We start from the raw sequence: 23,758 nt of genomic DNA on the forward strand, positions 1-23,758 counted from the left end.
TGAGACTATAGAGAAACTCGCATGAAACTTGCACCCCAAAGGAGCTCATCCATTACTTGCCCAAGCCGTGCTACCCCATAGGGTGGGCTCTCAACGGGATGCTATCTTTAGGCCAAACCGTTTACCCAATCCCCATGGCCATGGTACATTTCAAGCCAGATCCAGTCGGTCCGATCTAGGCCGTCTATTCCAGATGGGACGGCTAAAACAACCTCAACTGCCGCTGTCTCCAATTTTTATCCATCCATCTGACAACATGTTGCTCCTCTTCTTTGTCATCGCGTTTTTAGGTGGCGTTTGGATGCTCACTTGGATTGGGATATGGATATGAAATGGGTTATGGAGACTGGGTTAGGAGTACGTATATCAAAATCTATTCCATATCCAGTGTTCGGTATGAAATGGGTTGGGAGTATGATACAATTTTGATTTTACCAAAATGTCCCTCACAAAATTAAAGCTGAAAACATTGTTCGGCTCAGTTCTTTTCTTCAGCTTCTTCTACGGAAGCAACATGCTGTAGCAACAACAAAAACATAAGAGCAGAGGAATATGATATGAAAGAGGGAAGGAGGCAGCGTACACAATTCTTTCATATCCACTCAAATAAAGATCAATCGAGGCTCTAGACGTCCGATGGCTTGCATCTAGCGCAAGAGTTGCTTTGATCGAGGATAAGGGCCCAAGCGTGGTTGAGCAGATCTTGGTGATGCAGGCCCTGGTCGCTTCGGTGCCGTCGTGCGGTGGATGATGAGCGCAATCAGACAAACGTGCTCGAGGAAGACCAACAGAAGACGAGTTGGGCGGTGTGTTGCTGCTGATGCGAGTTGCATGCAGCGGGTAGCAGGGTGGCTACGAGCGCGAACCGAATCAGGTTACGGTGTGTCGTGAGCCTTGTGCGGGAGCTAACCAATGTCGATGGCGGCATACCTCATCATAGGCTCTATTGAAGGCGACAAGAGATAGAGGAGATGACTCGCTTTCCTCCGTGACCGTGAGACCGGGAGCTAACCAAGCTCTCATATCCTGATTACAACCCACCTCCCCGTTGAGTTTTAATATGTAAAAAATAAACTACTCATATCCTTTTTTAAACCCCACTCATATCCCATTCCCTCGAACCGAACACGGGTTCAATTCTATCCTAATCATCATATCCAAACGCCACCTTAGGGTTTTGATTCCTAAACGCTTCCCAAGCTGCCATGATGCAGCCGCCGCCGCAGCAATGGGCAATGGCGCCGCAGCCCCCGACGCAGTACTACCAGGCGGGGCCTCCCCTGCCGCCGCCACCGCAGTACTACCAGGCGGGGCCTCCACCGGCCGCTATGTGGGGCCAGCCGCCGCTTCAGGCGGCACCGGCGCCGGCGCCGGCGCCGGCACTGTCCAGCGGCGGGGCAGGGGACGAGGCGAGGACCCTATGGATCGGGGATCTGCAGTACTGGATGGACGAGAACTACCTCTACAGCTGCTTCTCCCAGGCCGGCGAGGTGATGCGCCGTCTCCTTGTCCCACGCGATGTGTGGCTCTCTGTTGCTTAATTGGTCGTTAGAGTTTAATCATGCTAAAGGTGCGTGTTTTGTTGGTTGCTAGAGTTTGTATCCGAATTTTAGGTTATTGTTTATGCGTGGCTATGCTAATCTTATGTGCATTATGTGGTCGGTTTTTGTTGTTAGGTCTGCCTGATGTTTGTTTTACATTTACCGATTTAGAAAGACGGGGGGGGGGGGCGTTGAATCATATGCGGTGTTCATCTATTCTGTTTTGTTCTAGAGCATGGTTAGCTGTGTTGACTTGTAATTTTAGATGACAATACTGATGGTATTATTTGATGGTAATAGCGTTCAATTCCAATTGTTACAAGCAAAAGATGTTGGTAATTTGAAATTCGGCAAAGAAGATAAGACGAATCAATTCACATCTTCACGAATGATATTTCCTTTCTCGGTTGCGTCTGAATATAGCCCTGTGGACAACATGAAACAGGAAATCTAAGCAGTGGTAGAAACTTTTGCCATAAAAGGCCTAGGTTACGCCTTTTTTTCTTCTTCCTCTGAATATTAGTATATGTATTGGGTAATTATTGCGATGGATAGGATTTGATCTGATTGTAATTTTGGGAAGCATCATAGTAATTTTGTCAGTTTTACTCTAGGTGTTAGGCTCTTTATAATCTTCTGATTTCTTGAGTACAGTTTGACAGTTTCCTTGCTGAACATTTGTGATATGTGTTGAAGATTACTTAGATCACTGTAAGTTGTTGCTGCATTAACTTTGTCATGCAATCATGCAGGATTGGTTGTTTTGTTAAATAGCAACGGTGCTGCTTTTCATGTATTTGCTAAATTTGAATTTTGTAGTGCACTGCTTGACATTTATTGCTACCAAAGTACTCATACTACTGTTAACAAGACCTTCAATTTCGTACAAATTTTCAAAGTTTATAGGTCTGTTCACATGACTCATGTTTCAATCATTGTACAGTTTTGGTTGTAAGATGCAGATAGGTCATCAAATATCTACATTCCCAAGGGTTATAGGCTTATAGCTATCTATCAGTTGTACAGGTGGTGATTCATGTTATATTTCTGCTTCAGTTGTGTTTATTGATAGATTGATACAACTAGAAATGTGCTAGATAAATGTTCCTTTTGATTACATCACTAAATTATGTGCTTTTCTTTATACATAATTTTGTTAGAAAAATGTCTATTTGACCCCCTTAACTATCAGGGTGTGTCTACTCTACTCCCTAAACTTAAAACAGTGTAAACTCCTACTCCAATTTCCAAAATCAGACCAAATAAAGCCTTAGTTGGTATTGTCCTGGTGACAGATGGCGCAGCCAGCAAAATGCTGATAACTCAACAAATGAAACTAAACATTTTTTAACCAACGGGTCTCACGTGTCAGCAAATATTACTTCTTGCTGCTCTGTCTTTATCTTCTTGATTCAAGCCAAGCTGGTGCCACTGAGGTCACCACCAGCCACATCACTGTGCCCTCATCTCTCAGGCCTAGATATCCATGGCTGTCACAACCTATGCAACTTCGGCCTCAGCAGCTCGGTTTACTGGGCCTGGATCTGCGTCAGTTAAAAAGTGGATCACAGAGGGGTCATCGTGTCCGTCAAGAAAGTACCACACTGAAGTTGCTCAGGCCTTGCCAACATCGCTCATGGGGGTCGTTGCTTTGGTCAAGGAATCATCCCTTGTCTTAGCATATATGTGAAAACCTTATTGCCCTTGTTCACCAACTAGTTGTTTTAGTGTAGTCCTATGTGATTCTTCAGTGAAAGCTGACATTTTCCTCTTTGACCTTACTACCCCCTTCATTTTGTAGGAAAGTTCCGTTACTGATTTACATTTCAGTGTCTGTGTTGTGCCACTCTTCTGTGCTTGAGCAGCTTTTCTGAAGATGCACCTGAACAGATTCATAGTTTGAATTTTTTTTAATGTCATGAATCTTATGTTCCATTGGATATTCTGATTTATTGGCCTAATATTTTGTTGGCATGTTTAATGGTCAGGTTGTTTCAGCGAAGATAATTCGGAACAAGCAGACTGGGCAACCTGAAGGTTATGGTTTCATTGAATTTAGCAGTCATGGTTTAGCTGAACAAGTTCTCCAGAATTATAATGGCCAAATGATGCCTAACGGTAATCAAGCTTTCAAATTGAATTGGGCTACAAGTGGGGCTGGTGAGAAACATGGAGATGATGGTTCAGATTATACTATATTTGTTGGGGACCTGGCCTTGGATGTTACAGATTTCATTCTACAAGATACGTTCAGGAGCCATTATCCATCAGTTAAGGGTGCAAAAGTTGTATTTGACAGAACCACTGGTCGTTCAAAAGGCTATGGATTTGTTAAGTTTGGAGATTTGGATGAACAAACACGTGCAATGACTGAAATGAATGGACAATACTGTTCTAGCAGACCTATGCGCCTTGGACCAGCATCCAATTCCAACAAGAGGAACGCTGCTGGACAGCCACAAGCTCCAAATGGTAAGCAAGTGTACTTCTGTAGCTAGTATTAACTTTTGACTCTGTCTTAGAAAAATAAATATTTCTGTATAAATTCTTCTGCTGGATGACTGTGAACAGCTCTCTTTGATAGTCTGCACGCTCTTTCAAAGTTTATACTTTCTGAACCAATGCCCCTGTTAACAATCCATTTGATTTGGCAGGACTGGTCATCATTGCAAGCAGGATGAGACCCGTAGTCCTATATTGCCCTTTTCCCTATGTGCCATAGCTATGCCCGTTGCATCAGTAGCCTCAATCCTTTAATTAGGTTACGCTGTTACTTTATTTGCATTGGTAGGTACTGTCTTTTTTGAGTAATTAGCAGTTAAGGAGTCTACTTAGTTCACATATGGGGCTTATAGTTGCTTGCTCAAAAATTTCTGCCATGCTATCGTCTGTCACTGGAGCTTTACTTCTTCAAACTATAAGGTATCCTCAAGGATTGCTGTAGATCTTTTTTGCCTACATGGAACTTTTTAGGACTTGTAGAGTTGTAGTGCTATTATTTCTACATTGCAATAGTCAATAGTGTACTTTGCATGTTGAATATTGTCTCAGTTCTAATACTAAATGAAATGCTTCACACTTTTCACTTGGACTATTTAGGTGAGTCGTTTCTTATTTATGTTACTGTCTGCTCAACTTGACAGTAATTTGCACTACTAACATTCATGATTGATCTGTTGAGATTTCAAGTTGTTTATGGACTATGTACCATATTGATGATGTGCTTGCAAATGTTTGACTATGGCTAACATGTGTAGTCTTACTCATTTTCCATTTTCTGCAGTTGCATACCAGAATGCACAAGGAACTGATCCTGATAACGATCCAAATAATACTACTGTGGGTATACTAAATAGTTTTGCCTTTTCAAGCTGAACCACAAATGGGCATTTATTTCTAGACATGCTTCATTGCGTGCAGGTATTTGTTGGTGGCCTTGACCCAAGTGTGACTGATGAGCTTCTGAAGCAAACCTTCAGTCCATATGGAGAGATTGTCTATGTCAAGATACCTGTAGGAAAGCGTTGCGGGTTTGTCCAATATTCCAACAGGTATCAGAAAGTCTTTTTGGTTGTTATTTGATAGCATCATATTTTGGTGACTACATTGTGCAGACTTAGACGTCTTTGCTTATTAGTCATGCCTTCTTGAGATTCCCATTTTATGCCAAAACCTTTTTGTGCAAAGAATTTCATGCGGAAGGCTTACAAATTTGTATCTTTCCTACACTAATGTTGAAAACATAGATTCTTGTGTGAAATTTAAACCGTAGAGGAGATTACAAAATGTAAGATGGATAAATGTACAGATGCAATTTTCTGGACTAGATACTCCCATGGAATCTTTATACTAATGCTTGGCTCAGAATGAGGATTAGAGTGCACCATATCAACATTTTATTACTACCGTCCGATCTAAATCCAAGGGATTAAAATACAACTAAGGAACACTTCCTAGATCATACATCTAGAACCCACCATAGATTTCTAAGAAATACTAAAGCATCTAAAACATGCTTTGGAATTATGCTTAGGTTGAACATGTAATACTAGCTTTAACCATGCATATATCCTTATTTAACAATGATACAATTGCTTCTGAGCATTTCCTGTAATTATTGATAATACAAATTTTCCATAGGAAAGTACAAGATAAAATTTCCACAATGATATGCACATTCAATTCTAGTTTTACTTTTATCTTAGTTATGAGTTATGTATCCAGGGCATCGGCGGAGGAGGCCATAAGGATGCTAAATGGAAGCCAGTTAGGAGGCCAGAGCGTGAGGCTGTCATGGGGTCGTAGCCCTGCAAACAAGCAGGTAGCTTTTGTATCTAATTAGTATTGCTCACCGCTTCTTGTTTTATTAGACAAAAATAATCTGATTTCCTTCTAAATTATTGTTTCAGCCTCAGCAGGACCAGAATCAATGGAGTTGTGGCTACTATAGGTACCCCCAAGGATATGATCCATATGGTTATGCTCGGCCTCCTCAAGATCCTGTCATGTATGCTTATACAGCATATCCAGGATATGGAAATTACCAGCAGCAACCACAACAGCAGCCCCCACAACAGGTTAAGCATATTTCTCAAGGTCCTAGCACAAATTGTGTTAGTCTTGCACAACTAAATTGGTTGCATTGTGTTTTTTCTCTGCAGTAAGGATACTGTTCGTCGCAAACTGTTGACGAGATAGTTAGCACAGCAACTTAGGTGCATTGGCAGGAACAATTTTGATACTGTTGCTTGTGTTATCTTGCTTCAACGTCCTTGTACTCGCAGTCTGTGTTGTAACTTAGATATTTCTGAGGCCTAGAGTGACAATAGTGTGGCAGCTGTATGCGGAGGATTGGAGTGAACATTGTTGTTGTTGCAAGTTTTGTCGCATGTAGTTTTGCTATATGTCATGGGTGCCATATGAAATCGAGCCATCGCTTTGTGAAACCGAACCTCGTTTTTTTCACTTTTTTGACGCGCAATTTACTAAAATATTCAATCTGCATACGTAGTGTGATGCCTGCTTCCTGGTTGATGCCCCTTCTGTAGTTGTGCTGTGCTTGTGTGGATCGCACTGTTGATGGGTGTTTTGATGTTTGATGTATTGCATCTTCTTTTACTTTGGAATATAAGCAATATAATTCCTTACAATTTCAATATTTGACCTAAATTTATCTTTACTCTTCAACATCCATGAGTGAGCACACATGCAAACCACAGTTTCGTATTCACAGGACAAATATTCCCATCTATCATTCTCTTGATCATATAACCTCCAATCCTTGTGCCTCGTCAAATTGGCGTTATAAAAAATCACGAGAAAGGGTCTAATATAAGAAATGGAGGCAGTACACCCGAAAACAATACTCTGAACTCTAGAGTACAATAAAAACGTGAGAAACTGTACAACATTATCAACCAGTCAGTAGAGTGTAAAGCTTATAAAATGGTACGGGTTGATCATTTGAAGTGCTGCAAAACCTGTACCTGAGCATGTCAAACTGGTTAAGCCTCATCGTGCTCACAGAATCGAGCAGGGAAAAAAAGAAACAGGAAGTATATCAACATCTCCAACTCGTAAATAGAAACAATCAAGTTTCCCGTGCAATATACGTCAGAAATAGATTAATTAAGAATTGGTTCAAGTCCTCTTCTGCAGCTTAAAGTTGCAACATACATCTGAACACTGGTCCATAAAATTGTTGCCAAGAATGAGTTAAGATGCTACAGGCGAGCAGTGTTAGAAGGATCACAATGCTATAAAAATGTATGACACAAACAGTAAATCCAAGTTTCTTTCTAAACTGTGTGCTTCATGGTAGTACTACAGATATTGAAGCTAACAATTATCTGTGAATATGATTTCAAACAACTTAGACAGGGCCCTCCCAGAGGCCGTCTAATTCTTTCCATTCACCTCGTTTTTCTCGTCATGAATATTTTTGGACGGTTGTTTTCCCACAAAAAGGGAACTTGACGGAACAGTTCACTGTACTATGTCAAGGTCTACTGAAATATATAACAGAAAAAATTAGGCTGATCAATTCCGATATGTATATTATAAACCTAACAGCTTGAATGACTTGGTGATCCTGATATCTTCGTTGACTCGCACTAGAAACGATGATGCTACTCATTAGTAGAACTCATTAAGATAGTGTTGCATCCTGTAATGTATGTATTCACATGTCAGAAATTGCATTTGAAAGGTGTGCTACATCATACGTTACAAACAGAAGCAACCTGCAGTCTTTGACTAACCCAACCATCACGATCCGAAGTTGAAAATGCAGTGTATGCCACCTTCAGGCTGATAAGAAATCCCCCCAGGACACCAGCATTTGGCAGTAAAAACTATTGGCTTATGCAATACCAAAATGCCTCATCAAGTGTTTTCTTATAGCACCTCTGGAGCACAACTCACTCAGCAAGTCCTGTGCCTCTTTAACAAATCCATCACTTGCTAAACCTCTAATAAGTATAGTGCAGGTTGATTCATTGGGCATGCATCCATTGGACACCATATAAGCAAAAAAAATCAATAGGACAATCTGTTTCCCCTCTTTTGCAAAGCAAAGAAATAACAGCATTGTAGAGCACTGCATCGGACCTTATTGCATGATGAGGACAACCTTAAGACATATTTTTCACCACCACCTAATAATCAAGATATACGCATCGAGTTACCAACTGGATCAATTACAAGAGCACGTGCCAAGAAAATACAAGATCAGGTGAACTTGTTTGTTAATGATCATATCATTAATTTTAAGGAGAATTTTATACTACTCCAATCTTGTAATTTACTTATGTTTAGGTATTTGGATCAATACGATGCACAAGAGGAAGAAGAGTTGCATTGTTTGTTGACATATAGACAAAGAAGAGCTGAGGGATGTGTGGGAGAAAAAGGTTATCACAAGGTGTCTAAAGGTCATATGTAGCTGCAAAATCTATTCATTGGGATATGTAGCTGAAGAAATAGGGGAGCATTGGGATAGGACATATGCATCTATTCAGTTGAAATTGAACTGGTTTTACAAATTATCGTTCTCATTGCTGCAAAATCTAATTCGGAGTGCAAATAGTTGTCCATCAGGCCAATAGACACAATGAATATCATGAACACATCCAGCACCCAACAGGCAAGAAAATATACTTGACTTCATGAATTCGATGTGCTATTAAAGATGACTTTCATCTTCCTGTCTATGGTAAAACATCTATCGAACATGCATAAGTGCACAAAAGCATTCATTTGGGAAATCTGTACAAGCAACAACATGCAGTACAAGCAGCAGCCTACGGTCTACCTCAGTACGAGGTTGCAGGAAACTAATGAACAAGAAGAGGATATGAAAGGAGAGGAGAAGGGAGGAGAGGAGGAGGATGGTGGGAGATGTCGTCACTAACCTTGGGAGCGGAGAAGGAGAGGACGGTGGGGCTCCGAGATGGGGGACGACAGGCTCTGCGGACGGCAGGGCTCCGAGATGGGGAGGCTAGGGCTCCGGGACGAGGACGGTGGTGTCGGGGCTCTGGGATGGGGATGGTGGCTCTGGGGCTCTGGGACAGGGACGACGGCGTCGGGTCTCCGAGATGGCGACAGCGAAGTCGGTGAGGGTGCGAGGAAGGGAAAAAAATTAAGTGTCAAAGAGTGCGAGGCGTCGAGTAGTATTATAGGGGGAGGACTTTCACTGCCGGCTGAAGAAGTCCATCGACAGTGAAAGGTGACCTTCACTGCCGGCTCAATAGGACAACTAGCACTGAAAGGGGTTTCACAGCTGGCCCAAAGTCCACTGGCAGTAAAAGTGGTTTGAATTCATTTAGTCATTTCCTTACATTGTAAAATATAAGGGAAAAGAAAATGTGGTTGCTGATACTCTTTCTAGGAAAAATATGCTTTTAAAAAAATCGTTTAGATGTGCAAGTTCCTGATTTAAAGAGTTTGCGTGATTTATATGCTAATGACCATGATTTCGCTGTTCCCTATGTGCACTGCAAGGAGGGAAAAGGATGGAAAAAATATCACTTACATGATGGATTTTTGTTTCGTGCTAACAAATTATGCATTCCAGAATCATCCGTACGTTTGTTCTTGCTGCAGGAATCTCATGTAGGTGGATTGAACGGGCATTTTGGACGTGAGAAGACATTGTCTATGCTGAGTGATCATTTTTTTGCCTAAGATGAGGCGTGACTTGGAAAGGCATGTGCAACGACGTATTACTTGCCACAAGGCCAAATCGAAGTTAAATCCACATGGGTTATATACCCCACTACCTGTTCCCAATGCACCACGTGAGGATATTAGTATGGATTTTGTTTTAAGATTACCTAGAACTAAGAGGAGGATAGATTCTGTTTTTGTTGTTGTGGATCGATTTTCGAAGATGGCACACTTCATTCCGTGTCACAAGAGTGACAATACGTCGCATGTTGTTAACTTGTTTTTCAGGGAGATCGTGAGGTTGCATGGTGTGCCACGTACTATTGTGTCGGATCGCGATGTGAAGTTCATGAGCTACTTCTTGAAGACACTTTGGGGTAACTTGGGGATGAAGTTATTATTCGGCACAACTTGTCATCCCCAAACTGATGGTCAAACGGAGGTGGTGAACCACACACTTACAACACTGCTAAGGACCATAATCAAGAAGAATCTAAGAGAGTGGGAGGACTGTTTGCTGCACGTGGAATTCGCTTATAACTAGGCTGTGCACTCCACTACTCAGATGTGTCCTTTTGAGGTGGTGTATTGTTTTAAACCGATTACGCTGCTTGATTTGCTACTACTTCCAAGTCAACACCAAGAAAAGGAAGAAGGTATTGTTTGAACTGGGCGATTTAGTGTGGTTACATTATTGCAAAGATCATTTTCCAGAACGATGCAAGTCAAAGTTGCTGCCAAGAGGTGATTGTAGCATCTAGGCTCCTAGGTAAGAGGTAAGAGTTTCGGTGATTAATGACAACCGTATCATTGTGACTAATGTATGCACTTTGAATAGTATAAAAGAAAAAGAAAAACATAATTGACAATGATGTCTTGATACTCTTGCCCTTTAAAGAGCTTCTATGGACGATCAAAGGACCGGTACATGAAGGATAAGGATCTTCTAGTTCTAAGTGTCACAAGGAGATGAAGGTCACTTAGAGTAGTATAGGTTCTATTTCTTTTTAGTCTTTTGATCGTACTATAAAGAGGGGTTAAGAGTTGTAGCTTGACCTAGGTGAGTCTAGACATAGTTGATGCACACTTGTGACTTTCTATTGCTAGGTTGGCCATAAAAGCTTTTGGTTCAGTATCCAAGAAGTTAGAACTCAAGACACGGCTTTGAATTAGATAAATTCAGCGAAAATTCAACTCACTGGATGATACTCTGTAGAAAGAGTGATCTCACCGGAGCAATTTCCTAAGAGTTCTGACTTGAAAATTTGTTGAAGACCACGCCGGATAGTCCGGCGTTCGAGTGGTGAGATCAGCGGAGAAATATTCACAGTGAAGTCTCGCATTAAGTCTACACGCCAGATGGTCCGGCGTAGAAAAGAGTAATCACCGGATGATTTTATACAGAGAGGTTGCAAACTATCATCTGACCCATTTCAATGCGCCGGATGATCCGGCGTAAGTCCTGATTAATCGTCGGAGCTTTAACAGCTAATGGAATAGTTAATGGCTATTTTGTCAGGGGTATTAGCACCGGATATTCTGATGTGAAGTGAGTTATTCACACCGGATCTTCCGGCGTTAAGAAAAATTCTGGGTTGTTAGGCAACGGCTAATTCTTGATCCTTAGCCTATAAATACCCACTCATTTGGACTTCTCAGTATCTCTTGCGACCCTGTAGCAGCTCATACACTTGGTGTGTCATTTAGAAGCAAGAGAGAGCACTTGTGTTAATTCCAAGTTCTTAGTTGAAGATTAGGGACTTCTCTAAGTGCTTCAAGAGTAACAAGTGTGCATCTAGCTGTTGTCTAGGCTTGGTCTTTGTCAAGTGAAGCTTGAGGCTTGTTACTCTTGGTGGTTGGCAACACCTAGATGGTCTTGGTGATCGGAGGTTCTCTCGGTGAGCTCTTGGAGGACTTGTGGGGGCCCCAGGAAGAGATGATGTACTTGGTTTGATGCCCGCCAATCCGGAGATGGAGAAGGGGCAATCAAGAGGGAGCACTTGAGTCTTGGTGACTCAAGGGGGAGCTACATCCTTGGTGGATGCTCCAATGAGGACTAGGGGGAAGTGCCAACTTCTCGAAACCTTGGGAAAAAATCGGTGTTCTCTTCTCCAACTATTTACTTTCCCGCATTTTACTTTGAGTATCTTTGCTATTGCGAGTCCTTCTTTAAAATTCTCTCTCTTGGTTATCTTGCTTGTTTAGTTGCCTTATCCTAGTTTAAATAACGTAGTCGCATTCTCTTTTATCTAGGATAAGGTTTTATTTGTTTAAGCGGTAGAAGTTTTAATTAGCGCCCAATTCACCTCCCCTCTTGGGCCATTCGATCCTTTCAATTGGTATCAGAGCCTCGTGCTCTTGATAGGCTTAAAATCCTAGAGAAGTAGCGTGCCAAGGTTCAAGGGAAAGAACTTTGCCTATTGGAAAGTTTGCATGGCGAGCTATCTTGAGGCTATTTCCCCCGAGTGTTGGCAAGCCACCTCTGTTGGGTTTGATCAACCTTTTACCGAATAAGAAGTTAGGTGGAATGCTAAGGCTAAGAATGCTATATTTGAGAGAATTAGTGAAGAAGTTTTCTCTAGAGTTAGAAGCAAAGAATTCGCTCATGACATTTGGGTCGCTCTTTGTGAAATTCATGAAGGGTCTAGGAGAATTCGAGAGGAAAGATACCATGTGCTTATGAATGCTCTAAATCAATTCAAGATGTTTCCAAATGAATTATGCAATGACATGTATACTCGTATGAACATGCTTGTGGAAGAAATCAATTCCCTTGAACTCACCCAATTGTCCGATGGAGACATTATTCGTAGAATCTTGATGGTGCTTCCCAAGCCACAATACAATATTGTCATCTCTCTTCTTCATAAAAGGGACATCAATGACATGACCATCACCGATACCGTGGGAAAGATATGTGCTCATGAGATGTTCTTGTTTGGAGATCATGAGTCTTCATCTAAGAAAAACCTTGCTCTCAAAGCAAAGATGGTTGACAACAACAAGAAGAAGATGAAGCTTCCATCATCAAGTGAAAGCGATGAAGATGATGATAATGATGAAGATGATGATAATGACTCCGACACCGAGCCTGCTCTTATGAGAAGAACCACAAGGATGATCTCTAAGTTTCAAAAGAAGGGCTACAACTATGATCCCAAGAAGAACAAATTTCGCTCAAAGAAATTTGACAAGTTCGGTGGTGAAGACAAGAAGAAGTGCTACAATTGTGGTAACCTTGGTCACATATCATATGATTGCCCTTATCCCGACAAGAGAAACAAGAACAAGTCCAAGAAGCTTGATGCAAGTGAGGATGAGGACAAGCACAAGAAGAAGGATCAAGACAAGAAGAAGAAGAAGCTCTTAAACAAGAAAGGTGGAGGACGTAAGGCCTACATTGTTGGTGAATGGATCTCTGGTGAAAGCTCAAGTGATGATTCAAGTGATAATGATGACAACAACTTTGCGGGTCTCGCCATTGTCAATGATGATCCACCTCTACCTCCACCACCTATGTGCCTCATGGCAAAAGGTAACAACAAGGTGAGGAGTGAGGAAGATGATAGTAGTGATGATGATGGTCTTTCTCCTAATGATCTATCTAAGCTAATGAATGACTATGCTACTATTATCAAAAGGCAAAAGGCTAAAATCAAGTCGCTTGAAAACCAAGAACTTGAGTATGCCTATGATGCCATTGATCGTAGCTTGAATGATTTGGTTGATATGGATGTAGTTAAGGTCAATGCATCTACTTCTTGTGATGATCTTCTTGATATACCATGTGATGTTACATCATCCTCTAAGACTAACTTCTACACATGGACCTCTTCGGACCAACTACCTACAAAAGTCTTGGTGGTAATCTATATTGTCTTGTCATTGTTGATGATTATACAAGATATACTTGGACTTTCTTTTTAGATGACAAGGGCAAGACCGTTAAGATCTTCAAGAAGTTCGCAAAGAGGGCTCAAAATGAGTTTGAGTCCACACTTGTGAAGATCCGGAGTGACAATGGTACGGAGTTCAAGAACACTCAAATTGAAGATTTTTGTGATGATAGAGGCATCAAGCATGGGTTTTCATCAACCTACACTCCTCAACAAAATAGCGTGGTAGAGAGGAAGAACAAGACCTTGATCACGCTTGCAAGAGCAATGTTGGATGAGTATGGTACGCCGGAGAAGTTTTGGGCGGAAGCAATCAATACGGCGTGTCATGCATCTAACCGAGTCTACCTTCACCGACTATTGAAAAAGACGCCATACGAGCTTCTCATTGGGAGAAAACCCAATGTCTCCTACTTCCGGGTGTTCGGGTGTAAGTGCTTCATCTACAAGAAAAAGGAACGCCTAGGCAAGTTTGAAAAATGTTGCGATATTGGTTTTCTTGTTGGCTATGCATCAAACTCCAAAGCATATCGAGTATTCAACAATGCCACCGGTTTTTTTTGAAGAAACTTGTGATGTGGAGTTTGATGAATCTAATGGCTCCCAAGGACAAGATATTTCTTGTGATGATGTAGGTGATGAACCCTTGAGAGATGAAATGAAGAATATGGCAATTGGGGATATCAAGCCTAAAGAGGATGATGAAGATGTACCCTCTACTTCAATTCCGCACACCTCAATGGCACCCCAAGTTGATAAAGATGAAGACAAGGATGATCAACCACTTCCTTCACATGACGTCTATATCTCTCAAGAGAAAGCTCAAGCTCAAGCTCAAGATGTTGGACCACCACAAGATACACCTCAACAACCACAAGTGAAGCATACACACATTTCCAAGGATCACCTGAACTCGCTCTCGTCAGTGTGCTTCATTTTGTAAACATTACTCGTTTATCTCTTGTTCAGAACCCACACATGTAGATGAGGCTCTCAAGGATCCAGATTGGGTGTTGGCAATGCAAGAAGAACTTAACAACTTCACCCGCAATGAGGCATGGATACTTGAAGAAAGGCCTCAAGACAAGAATGTGATTGGAACCAAGTGGGTCTTCCGCAACAAACAAGATGAACATAGTGTGGTGGTACGCAACAAGGCAAGACTTGTCGCACAAGGCTTTACACAAGTTGAAGGTTTGGATTTTGGCGAAACATTTGCTCCCGTGGCAAGGCTTGAAGCCATCCCTATCCTTCTTGCATTCGCTTCACATCATAACATTAAACTTTATCAAATGGATGTGAAAAGTGCATTCTTAAATGGCCTTATTAATGAACTCGTATATGTTGAACAACCCCCCGGTTTCGAAGATCCTAGATATCCTAATCATGTTTATAGGTTGGTCAAGGCGCTTTATGGACTCAAGCAAGCCCCACGAGCTTGGTATGAACGTCTACGTGACTTCCTCATCAACCAAGGATTCAAGATCGGGAGGGTGGACACCACATTGTTCACAAAGATCATCAACAATGAGCTTTTCTTGTGTCAAATTTATGTTGATGATATAATATTTGGTTCAACTAACAAAGAGTTTTGCAAGGAATTTGGTGACATGATGTATAGGGAGTTCGAGATATCAATGATTGGCAAGCTAAATTACTTTCTTGGATTCCAAATCAAGCAATTGAAGGAAGGGACATTCATCCATCAAGAGAAGTACACGAGGGACATTCTCAAGAAGTTTAAGATGGATGAGTGCAAGCCAATCAAGACCCCCATGCCTACAAATGAACATCTCGACTTGGATGAAACGGGTAAATCAATTGACCAAAAACTCTATCGCTCTATGATTGGGTCACTCCTTTACCTTACCGCATCTAGACCCGATATTATGTTTAGTGTATGCATGTGCGCCCGTTTTCAAGCTAATCCTAAGGAATCTCATCTTAGCGTGGTAAAAAGAATTCTTAGATATCTAAAGCATACACCTAGTATAGGCTTGTGGTACCCGAAAGGCACTAGTTTCGTACTCCTTGGATACTCGGACTCGGACTTTGCCGGATGCCGTGTGGATCGCAAGAGTACTTCGGGTGGGTGCCACTTGCTAGGGAGATCCCTAGTTTCTTGGAGTTCTAAGAAGCAAAACTCAGTAGCCTTGTCCACAGCGGAAGCAGAATACATTGCCGCCGGAGCATGTTGTGCTCAAATCCTCTATATGAAGCAAACCTTGTTAGACTTTGGTGTTCGTCTAGAGAAGGTTCCACTCCTTTGTGATAATGAGAGTGCCGTAAAAATTGCTAACAATCCCATTCAACACTCTCGCACAAAGCACATTGATATCCGTCATCACTTCCTAAGAGACCATATGGCTAATAATGATATCTCTATTAGTAGTGTTCGATCAGAAGATCAATTGGCGGATATCTTCACTAAACCTCTAGATGAAGCCACTTTTAGTAGATTGCGAAATGAACTAAATGTGATCGATTCTTCTAATGTCATGTGATGCCTTGTCATGTAGATGCATTCATAATAGGAGCTTGTCTAACCTTCTTAAGATAGTGGTGAACGCGAGTTTTGTTTGAGATGGTGGTTCTCTAGTTTTTCTCAAGGTATGTTGTTGGGTTCACCATGAAGAAGCTTGAGAAGGGAAGTAATATGACAAGATAGATTAATTTTACGCTTCGCATTCACATGTCATATAATATGCACTCATGTTTACTTTCATGCATGTATCTTGCATTGCATAAGCATTGACGATAGAGAGATCACAAAGGAGAATATCACTCTTTGAGATGGTTATTCACTCTTGATGTGAGCATACAACTCTATAAGTGTGCTTAAATTGATATAAGTTCTTAATGCCAATTGAGTCATGCCCTATCGAATTTAAAGCCTTAATCTTTAAGTTCATAGGAAATGTGACTCAAACATTTCCTTTTGGAATTTTCTCCCTCTTTCTCTGGTTCTTATTTGCCTATTTCAAAAATTATATATGGTAAAGCCTTTTGGCAAATATTTACAAATGAGTGTTTGAGAGGGTAAAGATTTCACTCAAACTGGTCCAAATATGTGTTTTTGTTGAGTGGTTTGTTTGAAATTTGGACACAGTGAGAGATTTTAGTTCAGCGTAATTTTTTATATATCACCGAATGATCCGGTGTCTGCTCAAAGTTATCACTGGATTATCCGGTCAGTTTAATGAGAACGAGCTCAAAAGGATATGCACCAGAAGGTCCGGTGTTCAGAACATGCCTCAGAGGAACGTCCGGTGTTCAGAAGATGTTTTTTGGGCAGTTTAAAGTACTCTCTGGAAAATTTGTTTCGGCGTTTATCCGGAGTTCAGTGCCCAAATCGCCGGACTATCCGGTGTTCACAAACTAGGTCGAATATGCCCCGGGAATTTTGATCCGGTGTCTTTCCGGCGTTAAAATCCTACGTCAGTGGATCTTTCGGCGTTCACAAATTTGAGGGGGCCCCGCCTGTCATATAAATGTTTCATCGGGCGGCCGTCGTTGTTCTTCTGCTTTCTCGCGTCGCCGCCTCCCTCGTCGCCACCAGAACTCACCGTCATCTGCGCCGGCGACTTCTCTCCGCGCCGCCGCCCTGATCACCGCGGTCGCCACGCTGCCTCCTCTCTCCACTGCATATCAAGCTCCCGATGCCACCTCTCTTCCTCCACGCCGGCAAATTTCTTCCACGTCGTAGCAATCCAGCGCCGCCGGCCATCATCTCCGATGAACTCCTTCCTCACCGCCGGTCTCTACAGCTGTTAAGGTGTGGTGAGCACAAAACTCAATCAAAATCTCAAACAAGCCAAACCCTAGATCAAATTCAATGAATTTCATTCAAATTTCTTTCAAATCTCGATCAAATCTTAGGCAAATTTTATTTCATTAGCTCAAATTCCCACTCATTGCCATAAATTGCATACATATTCATCGATCGATGCTAAATTTGGTCAAATTCATGCAAATCCAAGCAAATTCAAGCAAATTCCATCCAAATTCATGCAAATCTGAATCAAATTATTGAAATTTGTGACAATTGACTTTCAATTATCATAAATTGAGTATATGTTCATCATTTTTGAGCTTCAATTGTTAAATTCGTCAAAGATCATCCAATATTACCTTAGTTTCTTGTTTTTCGTCAAATTGTTCAAATTAGGCTCAAATTCTCTGCAAATTGATCCATTCCCTTGTATCGTAATCCAAATCCTAGCATGATCATCATTTTTCCATCTCTTACATGCTTAGGGTATGATTAGAATTCTTGTTCTTGAAAATCTCTTAAAATCAATGCGTTCGCTCATCTCGGCATTATCTTTCATCTATTCAGATGGGTCGTGAGCTCACTGACAAGGGCAAGGGCAAGATGGTTCAGAAGGCTAAGAGGACTCCATCTGAGAAGGAGTGGGAGAGAGCCAATGCAGCAATGGATGCCTACAATAGGCAGCAGCAGGGACAGGGGATTCAGATCAGAGACACTGCTACCCCTGTATGTCGATCTACTTGCTCCCGCTCTGCTAGAGGAGTGAGCTCGACACCTTCCGGTCAATCAGACAGCCAGAAGAGGGCTCGTCAGGAGCCGGAGCCCGAGGAGCAGCAGCAGCAGCAGTCAGAGCCTCAACCACAGGCAGAGAGACATTTGCGTGACTTGACCTCTTACAAGTCACCAAAGGTCAAGAAGCTGCATTTTGTACCTATTGATGAGTGGTTTCCTGAGGAGAGAGAAGAGGGAACAGACCCGAGATTCCATACCCTTTTGCAGGAGAGCTTCTATGTTTCATATCAGAAGCTGAAGGTTAGTTTGAGCGTTCACAAGACGCTCAACTGGAGATATATGGGGATAGCCGCAGGGGGAGCAGATGTGAGGTGCCATTTTGATTCTATTCCAGGCCTTACTGACCTGCTGACAGATGTAGACCATTATGTTGAGGACTGGGTGAGAGTCTTCTATGCTACAGCCTGGATCGCAGAGGACAGATCTTTTGTGCAGTTCATGTTCCAGGGAGAGTTTCAAAGGCTGTACAGGACAGACATTCTCGAGGCTTTGAGGCTGCAGGAGTTTGACAGGAGTTTGCATGAGATTGTCTATCCAGGAGCCAGCGCTCCTCGCCGTGGTCTGACTGGAGGGATTTTCCCGACTGATGACCAGATCTGACCTCTGTTTAGGCTGCCGTTCCCTCTCGGTTCTCGGAGACTACCAGATATGCTGATCCCGGAGGTGCGAGTCATTCATAATGCTCTGAGGCATAGCTTGCTACCGAGGATTGCGAACGCAAAGTCGATCACCAGCCTTCAGCAGTGGCTGATTCTATCCATCTTCACTCGCCAGCCGTTCGATATTGTGGACTTCATTCTGTGTGAGATCGAGGATGTGATCGCCGATGGGATGACGATGGTCAGACAGCAGCCATATGCTCATATCATATCTTTCTTGCTTGCTCAGACCACCAGACCCCCAGAGTTCTTTGAGACTTATGAGTCCTCTCGGTCTTTTAAGGTATATGCTCCAGCTCCTCTTACAGACAGACGTCGTGGTCAGCGAGCGATGGCTCACGCTCAGGAGCAAATCCCTCCTGAGGATAGAGAGAGAGTGGCTGCTGAGGATGAGGCCCTTGCAGAGGCCGAGGCTGAGTTACCATAGGCATTCCTAGACATAGCCTCTGACAGTGACTCAGACTCTGCGGATCAAGAGTTCTTACCGCCTCTCCCTCGACGTCATGATCACGAGGCAGGCGGGTCTGCTCAGGGTGCACAGCATTTAGCCTCTTTTCCTTCAGCACCTAAGACGACCCCCCAGTGCCACCTCCTGCTGCATCATCTTCAGAGTTTTCTCAATTCCTGCAGCAGATGCAGCAGCAGCAGCAGCAGATGATTATTCAACAGCAGGCAGCTCAGGAGGAGAGGCAGTTGAAGTATCAGGCTGATATTATTCGCCAGCAGGAGCAGCAGACATTGATTATTCAGTCTCTCCAGCAGCAGCAGCAGGCCATGCTTGCAGCACTTCAGCAGCAGCAGCAGGCTCTGTTGGCCGACAGGGAGACCAACACTCGGCTATTCTCATACTTGCTTCAGCAGCCAGGGCAGCAGTTGCCAGCACTAGCTCCAGTCCCTAGTCCCCTCCCTGGCGGCTGCACTAGTCTGCTCAGTACTCCGGAGTCCAGCTTTCCACTATCCGCTCTTTTGGCTACCGGAGTTCTCTCAGAGCCTGTCGGGACATCTCAGAGGCCAGTGTTACCATCATTGACTTCACCTCTGCCCACTGGTCCCCTACGCTTCGAGGATACTCCACAGCCGACAGTTCCTGAGCAGCAGCAGCTAGTCGTGTCTCCACCAGTGCCTGAGCCTGCACTTGATGAGCCAAATGGTACCCTTCAGTCAGTGCAGCATCAGATTGATGAGGTGACAGCAGCTGCGGGGCACAGTCCGTCCAGCTCGGACTCTGAGATCGACGGCTCTCAGTTCGTCGTGGCCCCTTCTTCGGCAGCGTCAGATCCTCAATCTCCTCTAGCTCCGGATGCTTAGTCATGTCCTAGTTCCCTCTTTTTGGTGCTTCGATGCCAAAGGGGGAGAGTCTAGTGATAGGGGGAGTTTGTAGAGAGAGAGTAGCTGGAGAGTTTAGTGAGTTTTTGATTCAGGGGGAGCTTAGGTTTTTGGGTAGTTTTAGTCTGGATTGTTGGATCTTATGGTTTTTGATGTAATGACAGGCTATTTAGTTCTCTATATGGATGTGTTTCGCTTGTCATTACATTGTGTTTACTTTCATGCGCGCGCAATTCTTATTTATTCTATCACTTTCTCTTGATCAATTGATATATGCCGATGTTTGCATAGTTTGGTAGGATGCTCTTCAATTTCACATCTTTACTTCTAGTATGTGTTGTCATCAATCACCAAAAAGGGGGAGATTGTAGCATCTAGGCCCCTAGATAAGAGGTAAGAGTTTCGGTGATTAATGACAACCGTATCATTGTGACTAACGTATGTGCTTTGAACAGTATAAAAGAAAAAAAAACATAATTGACAATGATGTCTTGATACTCTTGCCCTTTAAAAAGCTTATATGGATGATCAAAGGACCGGTACATGAAGGATAAGGATCTTCTAGTTCTAAATGTCACAAGGAGATGAAGGACACTTAGAGTAGTATAAGTTCTATTTCTTTTTAGTCTTTTGATCGTACTATAAAGAGGGGTTAAGAGTTGTAGCTTGACCTAGGTGAGTCTAGACATTGTTGATGCACACTTGTGACTTTCTATTGCTAGGTTGGCCATAAAAGCTTTTGGTTCAGTATCCAAGAAGTTAGAACTCAAGACGGCTTTGAATTAGATAAATTCAGTGAAAATTCAACTCACCGGATGATCCTCTGTAGAAAGAGTGATCTCACCGGAGCAATTTTCTAAGAGTTCTGACTTGAAAATTTGTTGAAGACCACGTCGGATAGTCCGGCGTTCGAGTGGTGAGATCACCGGAGAAATATTCACAGTGAAGTCTCGGATTAAGTCTACACACTAGATGGTCCGACATAGAAAAGAGTAATCACCGAATGATTTTATACAGAGAGGTTGCAAACTATCATCTGGCCGTTTCAATGCGTTGGATGATCCGGCGTAAGTCCTGATTAATCGCCGGAGCTTTAACGGCTAATGGAATAGTTAACAGCTATTTTGTTAGGGGTATTAGCACCGAATATTCCGATGTGAAGTGAGTTATTCACACCGGATCTTCCGGCGGTAAGAAAAATTCTGGGTTGTTAGGCAACGGCTAATTCTTGATCCTTAGCCTATAAATACCCACTCATTTGGACTTCTCAGTATCTCTTGCGACCTTGTAGCAGCTCATACACTTGGTGTGTCATTTAGAAGCAAGAGAGAGCACTTGTGTTAATTCTAAGTTCTTAGTTGAAGATTAGGGACTTCTTTAAGTGCTTGAATAGTAACAAGTGTGCATCTAGCTGTTGTCTAGTCTTGGTCTTTGTCAAGTGAAGCTTGAGGCTTGTTACTCTTGGTGGTTGGCAACACTTAGATGGTCTTGGTGATCGGAGGTTCTCTCAGTGAGCTCTTGGAGGACTTGTGGGAGCCTCGGGAAGAGATGATATACTTGGTTTGATGCCCGCCAATCCGAAGATGGAGAAGGGGCAATCAAGAGGGAGCACTTGAGTCTTGGTGACTCAAGGGGGAGCTACGTCCTTGGTGGATGCTCCAACGAGGACTAGGGGGAAGTGCCAACTTCTCGAAACCTCGGGAAAAATTCGGTGTTCTCTTCTCCAACTATTTACTTTCCCGCATTTTACTTTGAGTATCTTTGCTATTGCATGTCCTTCTTTAAAATTCTCTCTCTTGGTTATCTTGCTTGTTAATTTGCCTTATCCTAGTTTAAATCACATAGTCGCATTCTCTTTTATCTAGGCTAAGGTTTTATTTGTTTAAGCGGTAGAAGTTTTAATTAGCGCCCAATTCACCCCCCCTCTTGGCCCATTCGATCCTTTCAGTGATGGACCGTTTAAAGTATTACAGCGAATCAGTGACAAGGCATACAAGATCGAGCTTCCGGGAGATGAGTACGGTGTAAGCTCTACATTCAATGTTGCTGATTTATCACCGTTTTTTGGTGGTAACGATCTAGCGTCGAGGGCGACACCTTTTCAAGAGGGGGGAGATGATGAGGACAACGTTACGACACATTCTTCACCGCCACCTAATGATCAAGATATACGCATCGAGTTGTCAACTGGACCAATTACAAGAGCACGTGCCAAGAAAATATAAGATCAGGTGAACTTGTTTCTTAATGACCATATCATTAATTTTAAAGAGAATTTTATACTACCCCAATCTTTTAATTTACTTGTGCTTAGGTATTTGAATCAATACGATGTACAAGAGGAAGAAGAGCTACATTGTTTGTTGGCACATAAATAAAGAAGAGCTGAGGGATGCGTGGGAGAAAAAGGTTAGTACATGGACTTTCCAAAGGCATTGGAGACTTTCTTTCAAGTTCTACACGGAATCAATCAAGGAGCAGCAAAATAGGAAAGATTGAGGCCGACTCGGACTCGGTTTATTGTAGCCAAACATATGTCGATTAAAAGTACCATAAGTCTCTCATACGAAGTTGGATTGGGCTATGTAAATACCCTCTGGAAACCTTATTTGATAACTTTTCCAACGGATCCAGCCCCATTGCCAAATTCGTATCGAGTCAATCTCAGTCGTCAAAATAATACATCAGTCTTAGGTTAGGTTTCCTTTTTTATGTTGTAATGAGTCCAATTCAGTTTTCATGGTCCTAGTCAGTATATATAGTAGAGTCCACGGCCCATAGAGGGCAGATTACTTTATGCATAAGATTGAAACATAGCTATTCCTTGTTCTTTCATACCAGCGTTCATGCGAAGATAGCTGAGAGAGATTAGACAATCATTGTTTATCGTTCTGCAATCCAAGGTCAAGTTGTCATTCCGCTGGGAATTGGGGACTTGGCGATCGTCACTCGTGGTCTCGCGACGATCATTTACAGGTGTGTGTTGGAGGTATTCCGAAGAGTTAAAGGTTCATACATTGGTGTGAGTGTTCAGCTAGCGACATCGTCTGCTTCACATCTTTTATCATCCGCTCTTCCCAAGAAGATCAGGTCACCTCTGTATCATTGCGGTATCTTGGATGTTGTCAAACATTTGAATAACCTTGCTAATTCTACCTTCTCTGGAGAGAGCACAAGCTATTGACGAATAAATGATTGTGTTTGGGCTCATCCCTTTATTGACCATCATATTTAACAGCTCCAATGCTTCATCAGTCTTGCCAGATTTACCAAGTCCATCAATCAGCGTGCTGTAACTAATCAAGTCAGGACTGCATCCGTTCACTAGCATCTGCTTAAGAAGTTTGACATGCTTTTTAACAGCATGACAGCTTCGTTGATAAGCCCTTATTTGCAGAAGCCACTGATTACCATTGAGAAATATTCCTAGAGCTGGACTGAGATTTTGTTTTTTGTTTTTTGTTTTTTTTTGGGGGGGGGGGGGGGGGCGCAAAGAAGCCTTTCTTTAGCCTGTCTGGATGCTAAGATATTCCTTCGAAAGTATGGTCAGTCATGAGTCTATCTTGAGAGAGTTATGTGCGAGTAGATATATATTTTGGCTCATAT

At 42.5% G+C, this 23,758-nt stretch overlaps 1 protein-coding gene across 1 annotated transcript; it reads left to right on the forward strand.

Annotated features, from left to right (window-relative positions):
• The first annotated feature begins 1,006 nt into the window (after positions 1–1,006).
• On the forward strand, positions 1,007–6,506 carry LOC133915895 (RNA-binding protein L-like). The gene is made up of 7 exons (XM_062359280.1): positions 1,007–1,490; positions 3,530–4,013; positions 4,825–4,880; positions 4,962–5,092; positions 5,766–5,862; positions 5,951–6,118; positions 6,203–6,506. Exons 1-7 carry the CDS (start codon positions 1,206–1,208, stop codon positions 6,203–6,205), a joined length of 1,224 nt encoding a protein of 407 aa, XP_062215264.1. The 5' UTR covers positions 1,007–1,205; the 3' UTR covers positions 6,206–6,506.
• The last annotated feature ends 17,252 nt before the right edge of the window (positions 6,507–23,758 follow it).

This window comes from Phragmites australis, chromosome 4 (assembly GCF_958298935.1).
Source record: "Phragmites australis chromosome 4, lpPhrAust1.1, whole genome shotgun sequence".
Classification (NCBI taxonomy): Eukaryota; Viridiplantae; Streptophyta; class Magnoliopsida; order Poales; family Poaceae; genus Phragmites; species Phragmites australis.